The sequence below is a fragment of the Octopus bimaculoides genome, chromosome 1 (genome assembly GCF_046866305.1).
Source record: "Octopus bimaculoides isolate indiv1 chromosome 1, ASM4686630v1, whole genome shotgun sequence".
NCBI lineage: Eukaryota > Metazoa > Mollusca > Cephalopoda > Octopoda > Octopodidae > Octopus > Octopus bimaculoides.
Window position 1 is genome coordinate 101,278,608 of NC_142928.1, and position 19,843 is coordinate 101,298,450.

Consider the following 19,843-nt stretch of genomic DNA (forward strand, 5'->3'; position numbering starts at 1 on the left):
GCTTAATCAACCAAAGGAGTAAATGTAAACAACTGAATACTTGTCAGTGATTGGTTGAAATTATCGAAATAAGACAATTTTTTACATGAAATAAATTCGAATACAAAAATATTTTTCTGTTCTATAACACAAAATAGATAAGTATTCGAAGTTTGAAAGTTTTTCGGTACCAAAAACACTACGTAAAACATTAATGAAAAATGTGGCCCCCTTTTTAAAAAAGATCCCTTACCTGCTTTTTGCATTGAATATTTACATACGCTATCTCTATTTTTTTTCGACTTTTTCAAGTCTAGCAGGAGGCTATGTAGCAGAGCTACATATTACATAGTAATATTTGAGTCGACCTGCACAGCAAACGAATATATCGATGAGGTGTCTAGCCTCGATTTAAAACAGTAACCTTGTTCTGAGACACTAGTCTCATTCTGAGCAACACTGTAGAAAACTCTGTAGCTTCACATGCAATCTCCCACGTGCTGTTCACCATGACACAAGATATATGGTTCGTAAATGAAGATGTTTTATCACACACACACATTCTCAAAATGACTGTTCTCATTACACACATGCATACATATTGTAATACAAATATTATATGTTACTTCTTTCAGTGCAAAAGCAAAAATCAAAACTTTCTTTGTATGTAAACACACATGTTTTTGCATCATACTACATTCTTCCACCACAAATGGTGAACACAGAATAAACAATATATTTATACACAAAAATATCTTATGGTGATTCATACTAACTGTTTTTCCATTTAATAACATGCACTTAAACAGCCAACGACAGCCGCTATACAATGTTCAGCTTAAATAATGGATAGAACTCGTTTATTATATGCTACATTATTAAACAATGTAGAATGACAACATTCGCCATCCTTGAAGAAAAACAATGAATCACGAGATAGTAAAATTAGTAAAAGTTAACAGCAACAGTATTAACAACAATCTCCAATTAGATTGAAAACTGGCATTTATTGAATTTAACAGAGTAATAAAGTCACAAATAAAACTTTTCAAATGGTTTAATAGTTTTCTTTGAACAACGAAGCACGTCGATATAAACGATAGATCTGCCAGAATTTGGTGAAATTTCCCCCTTGCTCTTAATTATACAGTATCTCTCTTGAGATACAGAGTTAAGAAAAATTAGCCAAGAAAGTAAAGTGACACCTACTGAAGAACGGTGTCTAAAAAGAAAAGTGCGATCATGAAGGGTCTCATTGGGATCTTTTCCTTTTGGCTGGCACATAGAAAAAATAATTTTTTGTAGCTAAACACTTTCAAATTTCTTATACTGATAGAATGTGTCATTTAAAACATCATTTACTCTTGGCGTTTTTAAGAAAATTCTTTATTTTCGAAGTTATTTCGTGTTAAAGTTGTCGTATTTCGGTAATTTCAACCAATCAATGACGTCTATTGAGGTGAAAACAATTACTGCTGTGGTTTGTCAACAAGACGTTCTAGCGATGTATATCTAGTTTCTCACTGTTATTTCTGATATATTTACATTTCGAGATACATGTGTGTATAGTTTAATCAATTCAATTATTAGTTATTTTAGCGTTTTCGAAATTGTCTATTTTGTTTGTTGAATTATTTTCGTTTGCTTAGTGTTTAGTTACAAAAAATTAATTTCTCGATGTGCCGTTCAAAGGGAAAAGATCCCATTTTGTCCCCTCCCCCTCCAATTTCTTCATTTTTCTGTAACTCTAACCCTAAAATCCCAACCCCAACCCTAACCCAAATTTTGGCATAAGGCCAGCAAGTTCGGGTGAGTGGGTAAGTCGATAACATCGATCTCAGTACTCAACTGGAACTTATTTTATCGACCCCAAAAGGATTAAAGGCAAAGTCGACCTCAGTAGAATTTGAACTCAGAACGTACATACAGATGAAATACCGCTTAGTATACTGTTCGGCATGTTAACGATTCTGCCACCTTCGCCTTAAAAGCCAACAAATATTGATTTCCATATTGTCTGGTTGAATCTCTTCCATTGTTTATTATTTCAAGAATAGCCTTTTCGAAGTGTCAATCTGTAAGTTTGTGAAATTTAAACCATATTCTCTTACCAAACAATCACTCCTCCATTCCTTGGACCACCTACCAATTATTATCACTGCACATTTATGCATCAATAAACAAAGCAAAATTTCTTTTATAAAATATATAAACCGCAATGAGATGAGTTCTACTAGCAAACAGAATCTAAGTTTTTCAGAATTCAATAAAATTATAATTACTAATATAGACAACAAAATAATTATAGATGCAGGAGTGGCTTTGTGGTAAGAAGCTTGCTTCCGGTATAGCGTTTGTCAGTTGGGTTGTGAATTTTGAGTGTAACACACATGTTTTTTGGTTGTCTTGGCAGTACGAACTTTTTTCCTCTTGTTTAACGGAAGGGCGTCAGGTGAGGAGCTGTGAAGGCTTGAATTATTCAGACTTTGTGAACTACCCTTCTTCAGACTTTGTATCATCTGAGGAGGAGATGGTGGAATGGTTGAAAAGAATTTATTAGAAAATGGAAGCAAGAAATTATGCTGCAGTGGCAGAAAAAAAGAGTGAAGATATAAGTATGGAAGAATTAAGTAAATTTTTTTAAATGCTTAAAAGGGAGGGGAACGAAGTGAAGATATTCCCTCCCAAAGACGTTTTAAAGGAGAAACAAGAAAGAACAATTATTTACAGGACGTACTCTGTAGCAACAAAGAGAATTGAAGTCATGTCGACGGTGCAAGTCGAAAAGGCACGAAAAGTTACCGGTATTCTCTATGATTCTGTCGGTGGTGGAGGCTATTTGCTCAACGGGAGTCGTCTCTACCATAGAGGCTAGGATGGCTTGGATGTTAGAGGGCAACCGGAAAAAATAGTTGTTTCAATAAAGCACTATCGGCAGGTGCATTCTGGGCCAATTCCTTCATGTGGCGCAGAAGTTGCAAAGGTTTATGGTTGCCCAAGTGCTCATCATTGACGACGGTTTGAAATTTTCTTTCTTCCGACAAGGACGTGCGTCGAAGAATCTCCTGCTTAATGCTCCTATACGTGGCATCATGTGGAGGTCCCTCACAGTGGCTCTCAGGGACGGTGGTATTGCGCCATGCAATATATGGAGCTGTTGGGCTTCGGAGGCAATATTGTCTGCAGCAAACGTCGATTCGATCTGTGTGAACGACACTTTCACACCACCCGTGAAACAAGGTAAGGAATTGTTATTCATGGTGAGATTTGTAACAGAAAGATGTCAATTACTGGGGAAAAGTTTGTAAAATGGCATGCAACCGTGCTGTTAGATGTAACAGATAGCTGTGTTTTGTCCACAGGGTGTATTCAAAGTTAGTGCGCATGTGCAAGAGAAAAAAAGACCATTTGGTTATTTCCCAAAAAAATTTTTTTGTTTTTAGCCCGACTCAGTTACAAGAATAAAAGTGAATAATTTTTTTGTAGGGGTATGAAAATGTGTTGGTGTAAGTGCAGTGTGTTTGTAAATGACTTTGGTGTATGTTTCCTTAGTAACACGCATTTTTCTTTGAACAAACATATATACATATATATTTTTTTTTTATATGGGGGGTCACTATTTTATAGCGGCTGTCGTTGGCTGTTCAAGTGCATGTTATTAAATGGAAAAACAGTTAGTATGAATCAACATAAGATATTTTTGTGTATAAATATATTGTTTACTCTGTGTTCACCTTTTGTGGTGGAAGCATGTAATATGATACAAAAATGTGTGTTTACGTACAAAGAAAGTTTTGATTTTTGCATTTGCACTGAAAGAAGTAACATATAATATTTGTATTATAGTACGAATGCATGTGTGTAATGAGAACAGTCATTTTGAGAATGTGTGTGTGATAAAATATCTTCGTTTACGAACCATATATCTTGTGTTGAGGTGAACAGACATGTGAGTAGCATGTGGGAGATTGCGCGTAGAGTTGCAGAGAAGACATGTGTCTTTGACCGAAACCTGGCAGGAACTGAGAACTTCTACAGTGTAACTAAGAACGAGGCTAGTGTCTCAGAACAAGGCTAGTGTATCAAAGCGAGGCTAGACAATTCATCAATATATTCGTCTGCTGTGCAGGTCGACTCACATATTACTATGTAATATGTAGCTCTGCTACACCTTACAGTCTCTGTCATTGCCTGCAAACCACATCCAAGCACTGATGACACATAAGCAACAGCCATAATTTCATTAGCCTAAAACATTGTACTGGCATAGTATCGTTTTCCGACCAAATTCATCTTGTCCACCCCAGCTATAGCCATAAGATAACTTGTGGTTGGACAGAAATAGGCTGAACAGAGGAGAGATAGTAACACGTCCAGACTATCAAACTGCACCCGAATTCATCACTGTGTATGAGAGTGTGTAGTATTATGTTCAGTTAGAGGGAGACAAAGTATAACTTGAAATGGATCTGTGGGTTGCACTTAGTTTTTTTCCTACTACCTGTGAGTCATAGGGCTGGTGGATAAGAGTTGATTTAGGGTTACACAACAACAGCAGTAGTTTTTCAAATGAAAAAAGTTTGTGTGTTCAGAAGCAGCAGAGAGTGGCAACATTCCATTATGAGCCTCACTCCTGTTTTGTAGAGCTAACAGCATTTGTTGAGGGCTGAAGAAGTTTCTGTCTAGTTTTGAGGTGTAGTTTGTACTATGTTGTGAATGAAATATCGACCAAAGAAGTTATCAGTTATTGTGTGGTCGAATGATTTGGCGACTTAGTTTTAATTGCATACTATTGAAGGCTAGAAATAGAGCAGCACAAGATTGTATTCATTGACTTCAGTAACTGTTTGTGCTCAGTAGCCCGCTGATAGATAGAAATTACAGTCAGCATGTGCAAGAAGCAGAGATACTTCTTAATTAAAGACATGGCTTATCTGAGTACCAATGTTAAGTAAGCACAAATCTCACTAAACCTGGAGATAAAGAGTTTTTCCCACAAATAACTAAATGTAAAGGGTATCGTCATGAATATTTACTACAAATGTTTATTTTAATTTTAAATGGTTATTTTAATATTTTTTTTGCTTTTAGGTTATTTTCCCCAATAATAAAATCTAGCACGTTTTTTTTACTTTGTGGTGAGAGAACTTTGTTTAATACAATCATAGTTACTTCCCTCTAGTGATCTCCACTGAAAAAAAGTTACTCCACCAGAACAAATGTCTATGTGCTCACTACAAATCTTCAAAATACCACCTTCGGTAAGTTTTTTTTCCTGTTTACTTTAACATTTTAAATGCTATTTTACTATTATTTAATTCCATCTATTAATCAAATTATTGTTTTTATTAAAGACGTCTACGACACCAAGTACTCATTCTTTCAGCTGACTATGGTTGTTTAACTCCATATCAGCCCTGATGGAGCAGAGCTATGTTTAAAAATGTCCCAGCCGAGATAATCTTATTTATTTATGTATCAAGAATTATTTGACGATCCTTGTGTATAACATACCACTTTCACTTTGCAACACTGTAACTAGTATCAGCTTGTTTAGTGGCCGCAGAAGAATGTTTTATTCTTACGTTCGCTATGCTGCTGCCAGCTTGTCAAAGATGTTTTGTTTTTAAAACATACGAATTACAAGTTTCACTATGTGGGATAATGTAAAATAACGAATAATACTTAGTAAAAAAAGAAAATGAAAAGAAACTCTATTTTACTCGTGACAGTTATTTCGAAAGTCCACCAGAATTGTTGTTATCGTTAAGTTAATTTTTTGTTGTTGAATTTTTTTCTGTAATAATAGTACAAAAATTTGCTGGCATGCAAACAAACTGCTACTAACTACTGTTTGACAAAGTGAAAGTTGTCTTTTTATACTCAACGGTAGCCTGTTGTCTAATGGTACCGTGTGGTTTGAAGGAGATTTGGGTGTTATTTCTACTGTGTCGAGCAGCTCAGCTTTGATGGACTAAACTTATATTCAAAGACATTGTAGCTGCGATTACCCTGACAGGCTATTTTGTATGTTTTAAAAACAAAAATAAATAGACTAATGGTGGGTTGCGAACATGTATTAGCATCCATTGTAACCATATTTCATTCCTTTTCATTTTTTTTTTCAAGACAGCAGGATGTGATTTGAAGGAGATTTAGGTAGGGTTCCATCCCATAGCTAGAGCAAAATACCTTAACGTTTCAAAATTTAGAGTTACTGGTTTTTGTTTTCGTTTTACAACTTCAGTAAACATTCAGTTTAAATCCCTCACTCTACATACGCGCAATTTTTTTAATTTGTCTATTAAGATGTGAATAAGAGAAATAAGCTAGCGTTTAGCGTGTACTTTATACTCATTACTCAGTTTTACTCCCTAGTTAGCATAATCCTAACGAGGAAGTCCATATGTGATTGTTCGACTTACTGGAAACAGTAAACAACCAAATCTCTTTCAAATAAGTTTTTACTATCATAAAAAAGTGAACAGGGTCTGAAATCAAAAATTGGTTAGCCATAGCTGAAATATCTTTGTTCAATTAGGGTTGTCTTGGAACAATACAATAACAACTTCTTAATTACCAGACCTCTCTGGGAGAAGTCATACGTAACTGTAGTCCAGAGGTTTTAGGGAAGGACTTGTTGGGAATGTGGTCTGTATCTGAATAAATTTGTGATGACTGCAAAGAGAATGTCTTCAATCATTGGTTTGCTCAATTTGGGCTGACGTAGGATAGAAGTTCATTTTGCAAACACACAGATCCAAGTTTGATCCTACACTGCAGTGCACTGGGCAATTGCCTTCTGCCATGAATTCAGTTTGACCAATACTTTGTACATGAAATTTAGAAGGTTGAAACTGTGTAGAAACTTATCGTATGGATATGTTTTTTTGTATGCCAGTGAAAGATGTAAACATTGACAAGTATGCATGCAGTTCAGTACCACGTCAACACTGATTATGCAACTGTGCTTAGTCTGTCTTTTCTTTAGAGATAGTATGTCCTTCCAATTTTATGACAGTACAACGTTGTTTGAGAGATTTGTTAGCTGTTTACTATGTCACCTTATGTTTATGGTTTCATATTTCAAATGATGATCAATGTGTTTCATTGTAAAACACACATAACTGGTGTTTTATAAAGAAAGTCCCTTGATATATTTATTCTGCATTGAGTTGCAGGCATTCCCTCATCACTCTCACCATCATAAATGCAATGAACTTCTGTTTCATCCATCGGAAACCTGTGACAAATGCTTATTCTGTTACACAATAAATATGAAATAAAAGACTACATGTTCCCAGTCAATATCAAAACTTCATGTTTCAAATAACAATATGTAAATGAAATAAAATGGCCATCTAAATTGTACAAAAATTACAATGTATCACGATATTTTGTTAGATAATTTTGATGAAGATTAATATGGGCCCATACCATTGTTTGAGGGTTATGGAAAATTATAATGAAGTACATTGATCATCATTCGAATTATGAAACCATAAACATAAGGTGACATAGTATATAGTTAACGAATCTCTAAAACAACATTGTACTGTCATAAAATTGAAAGGACATACTATCTCTAAAGAAAAAACAAACTTGGCACAACTGGTACTCCTTTAGTCATAATTACACAACCAGTGCTAATTTGGTGCTGAACTGCATGCATACTTGCTAACCCAGTGAGAGAGAAAGAGAACCTCTGTATTAGGTGTCAGACCTGGTGGCACTCAGACTACATGTTGCCTTTATGATTTTTTTTTCTTTCGTGTTTTGTATGGTGATGGGCAGTTGCAATACCAGTTTCCTGTATATCAGAGTTTATAAATCTTGTCTAAGCATGTAGCTGGCTGTGAGTACAACCTTTTGTGTAAAAAATAGAAAATACATTGGATAAGGGCTGGTCATGTACACTGTCTGAAAAAAATAGGATTCAGTGGTCACTGTTGAAATACCATTAATTATAAATTTTCTGAATCAGAGATGATTTGGGGCTTAACAACACTCGATTAGAAATTATCAAGTAGTTGACTCAAATTATCCTGCATGGGATAAAGAAATATTGATTATTTTAGTTTCATAGTTATAAACAGCTTAATTCCCCTTTGTTGAGAATGCTCAATATATTTGCCACTTTGATCCAGTTTAAGTTGTATAGTTCTAACCTTAGTTATTCAAGTGAATATAACTTTTAAAATGTAGCTTATGGTAAGAAAATGGTTTGACTTTTAAGTAGTTAAAATTTCAATTTCTATTATTTTGGGGAAAAGAGATTACAGTATTATGAGTTGTGCTATTCTGTCATACACATAGAATACTTAACCACTGAAATACTGAAAACCTTTGAGAAATATTTGTTTATTGTGAAAGAAATAAATTTTCCTAATGGGTAACTCACAATAATTCAATCAAATAAAACAATAAATAATTTAATTTTTAAAAGCTTTCATTGTTGAGCCCCCTTTATTCCTCTTGTTTTAATTGATAATCATTGTTCACTCGTATTTTTCAGCATGATGTTTACACTCCTGCAGAAAATATTCCCCTGAAAATCATCTCCGAAGGAAGAAAATGCATTATAAACCATTTAGGAAAAACATTAGGACGTTATAGCAAGCAAATTATTTGTGATATATTGGCTGTTGATTGTGGAATCAAACCCAGCTTTTTGTTTGACTATGGCTGTGTAAAAGCAAAGCAGGTGATATCTCTGATTCAAGATCTCCAAACACAACAGCTCCTTTCAACATCATCTCGACCATGTTCTTACATTGTCCTGGCCCTTGAAGGGGATGTGCTGTTATGTAACACAGCCATATTACAGTCCCACTTGTTACAAACTTCACAAGGAACAAGAACAGCTATTATAGATATTTCAAAAAGTAATTCACAGGCAAAATTGCTTGAAAACATCAACCAGGTTGACGAACATTTTGCCATCACTTTTCAACAAATTATTGCTTCCTGCAGTGACAGTAAAGAAACTTGTGAAGTACAATTTCCTGCTTCCCTCAACCTTACAACACTGGTTGGGGTACTTTTGGGTTATCCCATTGTCTATTGGTTCAGTAGATCAAATGAAGATGATAGTAATTCTTTAGTTATTGATTCACTTACTGTCTTCAAATTAAATTGCCATCTCCTATGTCGGCAGTGCCATAATTCACAAGAGAAAAGCTCTGAAATACCTATAATCAAAAACGAACAAAAACCTTTAGCTCATAATAACTTACCTTTAATGTGTCTTCAGTCTTCTGGTGAGAAACTAAAAACCTCATCGTGCAAATGTAAGGAAACGATAACTCATTGCATTTACTCTTATTCTGTGCCGGAAGCACTTACTTCAATGGCACTTTCATATGTAGAATCTTGGATTCAGGACATAAATCACTTTGACAGTTGGCAGAAATGTTACCATTGTTTACAGTTACACCAAAATATTGTTTATGCTCCTGAAGAATCATATTCAATTAATTTTTAAAAATGAAGATTGTTTAGAAAAAATTACATAAATAAAATAACTACCTTGACTTTGTTTTGTTTTTCATTATATTATTTACTGTGATCTAAAAACAGTACTTTTTTTCTTCTGATACCATTTTTGTTTATATTTTACCTTGTTGATATATTGAAGAATTCCCCTAGTTGTATGCCACTTGGCTATGTAGCTTGAAATGATGCAATTTTAAAGAATTTGTTTTCTATTTAAACTGCAGCTTCTAATTTTGTGTTATGTAATTGAAAAATATTTTTTCCTGGATAGAACATTAGTTCATTGCAGTGATTTTTTTACCATGGTGAGCTTTAGTTTGTTTTTGTATCTACTTACAACTAAGTATGATAGAATATTGAAAGGAATAGTATGAGATGTGGTACTGTATGAGAGATAAAATACATATGATCAATACTTTCTACATAACATAGATCTCATTCAATGGTGACCAAGATTACACGACAGCCTTTTTACTTTTATTAAGAAAACATCGAAAATGTCATTTCTGAAAATGAATCCGAATTTGTAACAGGGGAGACTACTCCTGTAGTTTGTGATTCAAAGCCAAAAGTGACCTTTCAGAAATGTAAGATCTCAGTTTAAAGAAATATGGATTTTGTGAGGTAAATGTATTCATGTGAAAGTAGAAACTAGAAAAAATTGACTGCTTAGTATTCAGACAGACTCAGCTAATTTGTAAGATAAATTTGCTTTGATCAACAAGATTCAACTATGACTTACCTTGTCATCATGTAGTCAAAATAAGATAAACCTTTCTTGAACCTTATTCCATTTCATGAAAGTGAAACTTTTTAAGAGTAACAACATTGCTAATTATTCTAACCATATGTATTACAGAAAATCTCAACATGTGAACTGAAGTTTGCTTAAACAGTTGAATATTTTCTGAACTTTGTGACAAAGTTTATATTTTTTTTACATCAATTTTACTATGGTTTCATATGAAGTTATTTACATAATGTAATAGTGTGGAAAATCCAAGGATTTCATCTTTGATCTTTGTGTTTTGAGACACTGAGCTTTGATACAATCTAGTTTTAGACCATAGTATGTAAGTGGTAGGGAATACATTTGACAAAGTCTGTCACAGGAAGCCTTCCAAGAAATTAAACTTTGCAAATTCATTTTGAGATGTCATGAAGCATGTGGAACAAAATTATTTTGTGAAAAGTAATCGTTTTAATATTTAAAGAAAAATTTTATTTAAATAAAATAAATATAATTCTGTGAGTTACATAATAGAAAAAATACACTTCACCTCGTTCTTATTGTCAGAAATAAAAAGCAAAAAAAAATAATAATTAACAATGGGTTATTAACTTTAATAGTCAGTGCACCAAATGACTGAAGATTGCTGTTGACTATTTCTGACATAAAATCATGACAAACTGATGCCAATCAATGAGTGCGGTTTGGTGTAGTAATCTGGTTTCACCAGTCCTCAGTCAAATCGTCCAACCCATGCTAGCATGGAAAGCGGACATTAAACGACGATGATGATAAATCCAAACACCATGATAACATGCAATTGCTCAATCAGCCAGCAACATATCTAAAATAATATGTCAATTAATTTCAGTCAGGGTTGAACAAAAATTATCGATTTCAAATCATTTGAATGTATTGTAAATAGCCATACATCAATCTAAAACCCTTGACTAATTGCATACCCATGGTGGTAAATTTATTGACACTGGTTAAAATAGTCACTTGAAGCAGTCAAAGCTATATGCAAGTTGTAGCAGGAAGGCCTCAACTTTTCCCAAACCTTGTCTTGTACATTTTCAGGAATCTTTATCATTTACTAGTTTCAGTTCAAGAGTTGCACCCATGCCGAAGCACCATTGAATATTAATCATGATAATTATAAAACATTTAAACTGCTTTTTTTTCACAAAAAGTACCATGTGCTTTACTGTACTCCATTTTTCTACTTACTAGTGAACTTGCTTAATAATCTATTCTTTTACTTGTTTCAGTCATCTGATTGTGGCCATGCTTGAATATTAAGGGGTTTTAGTCAAACAAATCAACCCCAGGACTTACTCTTTGTAAGCCTAGTATTTATTCTATTGGTCTCTTCTGCCAAACTGCTAAGTTATGGGAATATAAACACCAACATCACATCTGTTGTCAAGCAATGATGGGTGGGGGACAACACACAAATATCTATCTACCTATATATATATATATATATATATATATATATATATATATATATATATACATACACATATACATACAACAGGCTTCTTTCAATTTCTATCTACGAAATCCACTCAAAAGGCTTTGGTCAGCCCAAGGTGTCACATAGTGGGACTAAACCAAGAAGCAAGCTTCTTACCACACAGCCATGCCTGTGCCTACGTTAGTTTTCTTCGTGAATTTTCCAACAAAAATATGTCGTCTATAACCGCTTTGTATCAATAATTAATATCTTTGAACTTAAGGGTGTACCTTACCTTCAAAGATTGTATCTATAATGTGTTAGTTAAAGTGACAAATAAATATGTTACATGTAATTAAAAGACTAAATTTGTTATCACCTTTAGGATTAAGAAAACTCAATTTCATCTAAGCAATAGAACATCTTACTTCTACCATCTCAGTTTCATAAAATTCAAACAATCCTATACACCATTACTAAAAATTTATAGTCTGTTGCCATGATATATATGTTGTTGCATAGACTTTGTCATAAGATATTCAACCATCTAATGTAAGAACTTAGCATCATTCAATTATTCATTCTATCTTCCAACTTCTTAATAAAATAACTAAAGCTAGAGAATCCTTACCTAAACTTCTGATTATGTCAGCAATATTTCTAGTCCCCTACCCCAAAATTACATTATGGTACACAATATTGAACAAATAAGTTTAACAGTCACTTTGTGGAATATCTAGAAGTGACTGTCTTCAGTCTTCCAGAACTAATATCACTAGAATATACCCCCCCGTGCTTAATATATATAAACAATAAGCACATAACAATGAATTAGAACTCAGTGGAAATTACTTTATAACACTTTTTAAAAAACTGGTCAATGGATTAATCAATGTATTAAAATTATTAATTCAGACAAACTAGCCTTTAACTGGAAAAAACAAAACAATAATTTTCTTAGACTCAAAAATATTACATTAGAATGAGAGAGGGTAATACTACTTCTCATCCTACATGTACAAGTCTTAATAATGATGATAATCCTTTCTACAGAAGGCACAAGGCTTGAAATTTGTGGGGAGGGGACTCATCAATTACATCAACCTTAGTGTTTAACTAGAACTTATTTCATCGACCCCAAAAGGATGAGAGGTAATGTCGACCTTGGCGGAATTTGAACTCGGAACTCGGTGACGGGCGAAATACCACTAAGCATTTTGTCCAGCATGCTAACGACTCTGCCAGCTCGCTGCCTTAAATAATAATAATAAGCTTATTGCATATAGTGCTCAAGTGCACTGCAACTTGGCAGGAAAGATTAAAAGAGAACAGGAAGCAGCAGTAAGTCAAGTAAAGAAAGACCAATGAAAGCTAGAGGTGCATGCATAGCACATAGAAGGAAAAACATAAGACGAAAAAATGAACAAAGAGGAAAATGTGCATAAATATATGAGAAGCATTGAAATTTGGAAGAATCAATGTCATAAAGTATGCATCAGTTAACACTGATGCTAATAATTTATTTCATGCTTTAACAATTCTGAGTGAGTAAAAAATGTTCCCAGAAGCCATGAGTGCTGCGCTGGCTTTTTGATTCTATAAGCATGTCCACAAGTGGTAGTAGTACTGAATCCAAAAAGGTGGCCTAAGTTGTTGGAAAGACAGTGGATAATTCTGTAAGCTGCTACCAAATTAACTGCTAGATGTGAAAACTTTAATGTTCAGAGAACCAATATATTCAACATATTTAAGAGACTGACAGAAGGTATTCATTTGCTTACACATTTCTTGACAGCGTTCACCAGACTGATATTCTGCACACAATGGGGGCTTCAGATTGGAGATGCAAACTGTAAGTGTAGACTTGCCATAGCAATCATCATCATTTAATGTCCATTTTCTATGATGATTGCTATGGCAAGTCTACACTTCTCTTTTACTTGCTTCAATTATTAGACTGCAGACCTGCTGGAGCACCACCTTGAAGAATTTTTGGTGGAACTTATTGACCCCAGTACTTATTCTATAATTCCCCTTCTACCGAACAGGTAAGTTACATGGACATAAACACACCAACACAGGTTGTCAAGCAGTGACAGAGGTGGGTGAACAAACATCGACACAAAGACGCGCGCGCGCACACACACATATACATATATACGATGGACTTCTTTCAGTTTCTATCTGTCAAATCCACTCATAAAGGTCTGGTTAGCCAGAGGCTATAGTAGAAGACATTTGCCCAAGGTGCCACACAGCGGGTCTGAACTCAAAACAATGTCGTTGGGAAGCAAACTTCTTACTACACAGCCATGCCTACGCCTGTTATTCAGAATATAACAGATTCTTTTGTGTGTTCTTCAATGGTTAAAATGATTCTTCTGCGGTGTAATTATATTTATATACCATTTGTTTAAATAAATGTGGTTTGAATAAAATACGAAACTAACAACTCTGAAATGTGAACTAATTGTTATTGTCCAAAATGTAGTTGCTAGGCAACACACGTGCGTATTCATTTCATTCTTTTTAGGTAATTTCTTGGAATACTTTGATTTTTTTTTTATTCGATATGTATTCATTCAACTGAAAATATAAAACTACAAAAGCAGCTTTATTCACTGTAAGAAGAAACGGTAATCTTTTTAAAAAAAGCGAATCACTTTGTGTTCCTGTAAAGGTTAGACGCATTTTTTTTATCGCCTGAAATAGAAGCTTCGGTTGACCTAGTGTGCGATTCGGTTTCGACTCTTGTTATTCACTTAATTTACGCCACGTTTACCGTAATAAAATCAGGAATGGGACACTTGTCTACTTCATCTTACCTTGCATATATTTGCCAGCAATTATTATTTGTGCGGTGGTAGTAGAATTATTGTTTACAGTCCTGATCAGCTGCTAATCCAACATCTTTCTATCTGTTCAGGAATAGTGTACTTGAAAATGCATTATCAATGTATATATATATATATATATATATATATATATATTAGGACGGTAGGGTATGGTTTGAGGGAGATTAAGCGGTGGCATTCTGGTTTAAGCACCCAATATAACACGTATAATTTGGGGAGGGAGTATAATCTTTTGAATTTCCGTGTTCTACACGCGGGAATTCATACGATTATGCAAAAAAAAAAACAAAAACAGACTTTTGTTTGTGTGTGAACTAGCTGTTATTTTTAGCACATCTCACGACCAATTGAGTTTTACCACTCTAACGTATTGATGTTTTCAATATTTTCCTCCCCATAAACACATTTAATTGAATGATAATGCGCCCGAGGGTGGCCCATTGTTGGGTTTTAAGCAAAAAAAATCGGACTGTCCATATTTTAAAACCTGTTTAATAAAGGATTCGAAAAAGAGTGGAACTTTTAGAATTTATTTGGAGAGTAGTTTTAAAAATTTAGAAAACTTTTTTTTCATAATCGCATGGATTCCCATGTGTAGAACACAACTTCACAAAATTTTTCTGCAAATTCCAAAAAATAAAAAAGTTATGAGAGATTATATAGGGTGCTTAAACCAGAATTTCCGCCATTATATATAAAACTGTCAAATCACATTGGGTACCTATTTTTATCAGTGACATCATCACTCTCTCCCTTCACCTCACTCTACACTATGAAATATTAGTGAAAATTTCCAATAAGAAAAAATTGGTAAATGCCACCTGTCTCAGTTTGAAGGGGAAATTTATGCTTTTCCTATGGTCTTTGATGTGTTTTGAACGAATCTTGTCAGGAGTGGCTGTGTGGTAAGAAGCTTGCTTCCCATCTGCACGGTTTCCTGTTTAGGTCCACTGCCTAGCACCTTGGGCAAGTGTTTTCTACTCTAGCCTCAGTCAGGAAGTATGAGAAGTGAATACAAGCCTATTTATTTAACTATTTGACATCCTTTGGGGAAGACAACCTCATTTCATTTATATTATATCTATTCATATATATCTTTATATAATTTTTAAGCTATTTTTGTATCTAACTTCTTCCTCTTTTTATTCCTTCCTGTTTTTCGTTAACATTAAGGATAGTTAATTTCTACCTAGTACCTTCACTGATATGAAGCAACATTATTTTTATTGACCAAACGAAGTTAAATTTATTATAGTCTTGGTTTTCCATACATTGTATATGTAAAGAGAAGACTGTGTATATACTTAGAGTTGAATTCTTGGTGCAACCATGATGTTCTGGTGACCGAATGAGCTAACTTTCTTTATTCCATTGATTGTTGAATATACAATTGTACTGTATAATGCCAAGTCAGGAGGCGTGATAGGTGAATATAGGCCTATTTATTTAACCATTTGTGTGTATACTTAGAATATTAATGCAAAATATGTAAGCATAATTTCTTCCACTCTGAAATTATTATTACATGAATATGGCTGCAAATGGGTGTAATCCTTAAGATGTCAATTGGTTAAACATATTCACCTCTCATGCCTCCTGGCTTTTTATGGTTTATATATATATATCATCATCATCATCATCGTTTAACGTCTACTTTCCATGCTAGCATGGGTTGGACGATTTGACTGAGGACTGGTGAACCAGATGGCTACACCAGGCTCCAATCTGATTTGGCAGAATTTCTACAGCTGGATGCCCTTCCTAACGCCAACCACTCCAAGAGTGTAGTGGGTGCTTTTACATGCCACCAGCACGAAGGCCAGCCAGGCGGTACTGGCAACGGCCACACTCAAAATGGTGTATTTTACGTGCCACCTACAACAGGAGCCAGTCCAGCGGCACTGGCAACAATCTCACTCGAATGTCTTTACATGTGCCACCAGCACAAGTGCCAGGAATGCGACGCTGGGCACAGGTGCCATCACGACTTCACTTTCGCTTGCCCCAACAGGTCTTCGCAAGCCGAGTTTAGTGTCCAATGAAGGAGATGACATTGGCATGGGTGCCAGTCATTGAATTTAGTTCGATTTCGATTTCACTTGCCTCAACAGGTCTTCGCAAGCGGAGTTTAGTGTCCAATGAAGGGCTGGCTACACCCCTGGCAGAGGCCTTGGATATATGTGTGTGTGTGTGTGTATTTAGAAGGTTGATTGTTACGGCCAGCCACACATCTATGTGTGGCTTTGTGTTTACCCCTACACAGGAGACCAATACTAGACTTAAAGACTTAAAAGTAAGTTCTGGGGTCATTTTGATGACTAACCCAGAGGTTCTCAATTGCTGTCCATATGGCCCCTCAGGATCCATATAAGATTTTAGGGGTCCATGCAACAAAATAGTTAATTTTCTAAGGGCCCCTGAAAAAATTTTGCTTTAGATGTGTGTATTTGTACATATTGCAACCTAAGACCATTCAAATGGTTCTGTAGTCCCTGAAACAAGTGCTAATCAGAAGGAGCAAAGTCTGGAGAACTTGCAGGATGAAGCAGTATTTCCCAACCAAGCTGTGTGAGGACAAGCATTATCGTGGTGGAAGATGACACCCTTTCTATTGACTAAGCAAGATCGCTTTCTGTTCAAAGCAGTTTTCAAATGATGAAGTTGATTACAGTAGAGATTAGCAGTAATTGTTTGATTGTTGTCTAACAGTTCATAATGGACAATTCTTTCAATATCCTACCATACACTCAACATGATCCTCTTTGGATGAAGTCCTCCTCTTGGTTGTTGAACAGGTCTTCCTCCTCGACTGATCCACGATCAATGGCATTTAACATTATGGTAAAGGATCCACTTCTCATCACCTATAACAAGCCTTCCTAAAAATGGTTCCTTATGGTGTTGTGAAAGCAATGACTGACAACAAACAACATGCTGTTGCAGATTCTCTGGAGACAGTTCGTGCAGGACCCATTTTCCAACCACTGAAACCTTTCTGATACTCTTCAGTTGAAGGAGAACAGTTGTATGGGCTACGTTAAACTATTTTGCAAGTTCTCTACAAGTAGTCGTTGGATTTTCTGTGAAAACAGCTTCCAACTGTTCAGAATCAAGTTGTTTTGAACAACCTTCTTTTGGCTTATCTTTCAAACTCAAATCTCCACTTCTGAAGTGACAAAACTATCTCCTGCAACTTCTTTCACTCACTACATCATCCCCATAAACTCTCTGAAGATACTTTACTGCTGTGCTTGCATTAACACATTTATGAAACTCATAGAGTAAGACATATCTGATGTGAACTTTAGATGGGACGAACATGAGTTCGAATATAGCAGAAGATTATGGCCAATACAATCAGAATCTGAAAGAAAAATGTATAAATTACTCATTGTGACATTCTTAAAACATTGCAAGAGGCACAATTTTAAAAAATACTATCTAAAACTGTTTTCTAAAACATCAGCCGTTACCTTTGCACCAACCTGATATATATATATTTAATGTAGTTGTGGTTATGGCTGGTCAGAAAGTTACCATTGGTTGTATGTATGTATATATATGTGTGTGTGTACATATGTATGCATGCAGGTATGTATGTATGCATTAGTTTCGATGAACCACCAAGCAGTGGACCTCTACCAATCTAAGTGCTACAATAATTCAATGCAGTTCAATAGCTCATGCTTACTTTCAAAAGTTCGAGAAGTAAAAGTTTGAATGGGACAATAATAGACACAGAGAAAAGTAACAATTTTCAAGTACAGCATTCATAAAATACAAAAACTTAGTTAAATGTGCTGAAGTAGTGTAATGAGTATGTTCTTAAAATTGAGTCTTTTTGGGTCCAATGCTGAGATAAAAGAATGGAAATCAACATATATAGGTGGTGACACAGTAAATTTATGTCATGTTTAACTGAAGCAAATTTTCTATCAAGACTAACTGAAACAAGCATTGGCAATAAGCATCTCTGTCATTTTGGTGTGGCTCCATCTGCTGAAGGAGAGAGCATGAGTACTTGGAGTTCCACTTATATAACCATGCATGAAGTGCTAGACTGACCATTAAGCAAAATAAGCATGGCATTAGGGTATAAAGTGGGATGAAGCACAGAAATGGTAAATATTTTACAGCACAAAAGAAATTACTTTAAACTTGCTAAAATAATATTCTTTTCTACTCTAGGCACAAGGCCCAAAATTTTGAGGGAGGGAGCCAATCAATTAGATCAACTCCAGTACACAGCTGGTACTTAATTCCTCAACCATGAAAGGATAAGTTGACCTTGGCAGAATTTGAACTCAGAACGTAAAGACAGACAAAATACCACTAAGCATTTCGGCCAGCATGCTAACGTTTCTGCCAGCTCACTGATTTGCTAAAATAATATTCAAAGTAGTTTATATGATCAGAAATATAATTTTGATGTGTTCATATGTCATAGTGAGGATTAAAGACTTAGCAAAAAAAGTAGGAGAAAACTTTCCAAATATAAATAAAGTGGAATTATACAAAAATAAACATTATTTTCCATCTTACTGTTAGTTTTTTTTTTTCATTTTGAAAAATAAAAATTTATTTCATGCTTTAATATTTTATATTTTGAATTACATATATATGGGGGCAGCAAAATCTTTAAGTGTTTAGGACCTCTGTGGATCTTAATCCAGCCTTAGGTGCATGATTAAGAAGTACTGTTCTTTCAGCCATCCAGTAAACCTGCGAGAAATGGTTCCATAAGGTTACTGCACAGACCTCTTCTAGATTACTTGGAATCAGCAACTGATAATCATGAAAGCAAAACAAAAAGTAATGAAAACTGAATGATGTTAAAAATACCTCAAATGATGTGAATATTACTAATGTGGTTTCAAATAAAAGTAAGGCTACATTATTCCCAATATTTGCAAAATACTTTCAAGATTAGTGATGTGTGGAAGACACATATATAGTAATAATGATGAATTTATTGTATTCAGTGCTCAGGTACACTACAACTCAATAGAAAAAGTAACTAAAATTGCATGAACAGTACATGGAGTAGACACAGTAAGTGATCAGAGACTAAGTCATTAAAGTCATTAATAAAAAAAAAAACAGGAAATGGGGACATTGCTGGCGAATTTCAGGAAACATGGAAGTTTTGAAGAATATAGTGTCCTGACAGCTAACAACTGATGAGGATAGTTTATTCCATGCTTCAGCAATTGCAAGTGTGAAAAGATGTTTCCAAACGTCATGGATGCTGTGTTGTTTCTTAATTTTGTAAATATTTCCACAAGGGTTAAACATGAGAATTTGCAAGTAAATGGGTATATTCAA

The 19,843-nt window shown here is 34.7% G+C and overlaps 2 protein-coding genes and 1 long non-coding RNA gene across 9 annotated transcripts in view; all 3 read left to right on the forward strand.

The window, feature by feature from the left end:
* The first annotated feature begins 242 nt into the window (after positions 1 to 242).
* LOC149137648 (uncharacterized) lies at positions 243 to 5,191 on the forward strand. The gene is made up of 2 exons (XR_016242539.1): positions 243 to 3,219; positions 5,071 to 5,191. It is a non-coding gene; the product is annotated as an uncharacterized LOC149137648 (long non-coding RNA).
* Positions 3,866 to 9,512, forward strand: LOC106875356 (UPF0739 protein C1orf74 homolog). The gene is made up of 2 exons (XM_014923448.3): positions 3,866 to 5,240; positions 8,495 to 9,512. The coding sequence occupies exons 1-2, from the start codon at positions 5,199 to 5,201 to the stop codon at positions 9,461 to 9,463; spliced, it is 1,011 nt and encodes a 336-aa protein (XP_014778934.1). The 5' UTR covers positions 3,866 to 5,198; the 3' UTR covers positions 9,464 to 9,512.
* Positions 9,513 to 13,270: 3,758 nt separating this feature from the next.
* LOC106875349 (tetratricopeptide repeat protein 29) overlaps positions 13,271 to 19,843 on the forward strand; it is a 36,811-nt gene continuing 30,238 nt past the window's right edge. The window contains exon 1 of one of the 7 annotated variants that reach the window (XM_089354908.1): positions 13,271 to 13,428. The gene's annotated coding sequence lies outside the window, so the exon portion shown is untranslated. Of the gene's footprint in view, positions 13,429 to 13,687; positions 13,712 to 14,112; positions 14,344 to 19,843 lie in introns of those variants that run through there. The other 6 variants (XM_089354916.1, XM_014923440.3, XM_014923439.3 and 3 more) reach the window with 6 other exon arrangements.

Bases quoted from the DNA above. Each gene is read 5' to 3' on its own strand.
- LOC106875356 (XM_014923448.3), top strand. From the start codon at position 5,199: ATGTCTATGTGCTCACTACAAATCTTCAAAATACCACCTTCG. The intron at 5,241-8,494 runs GTAAGTTTTTTT...CGTATTTTTCAG, and splicing joins TCTTCAAAATACCACCTTCG to CATGATGTTTACACTCCTGC.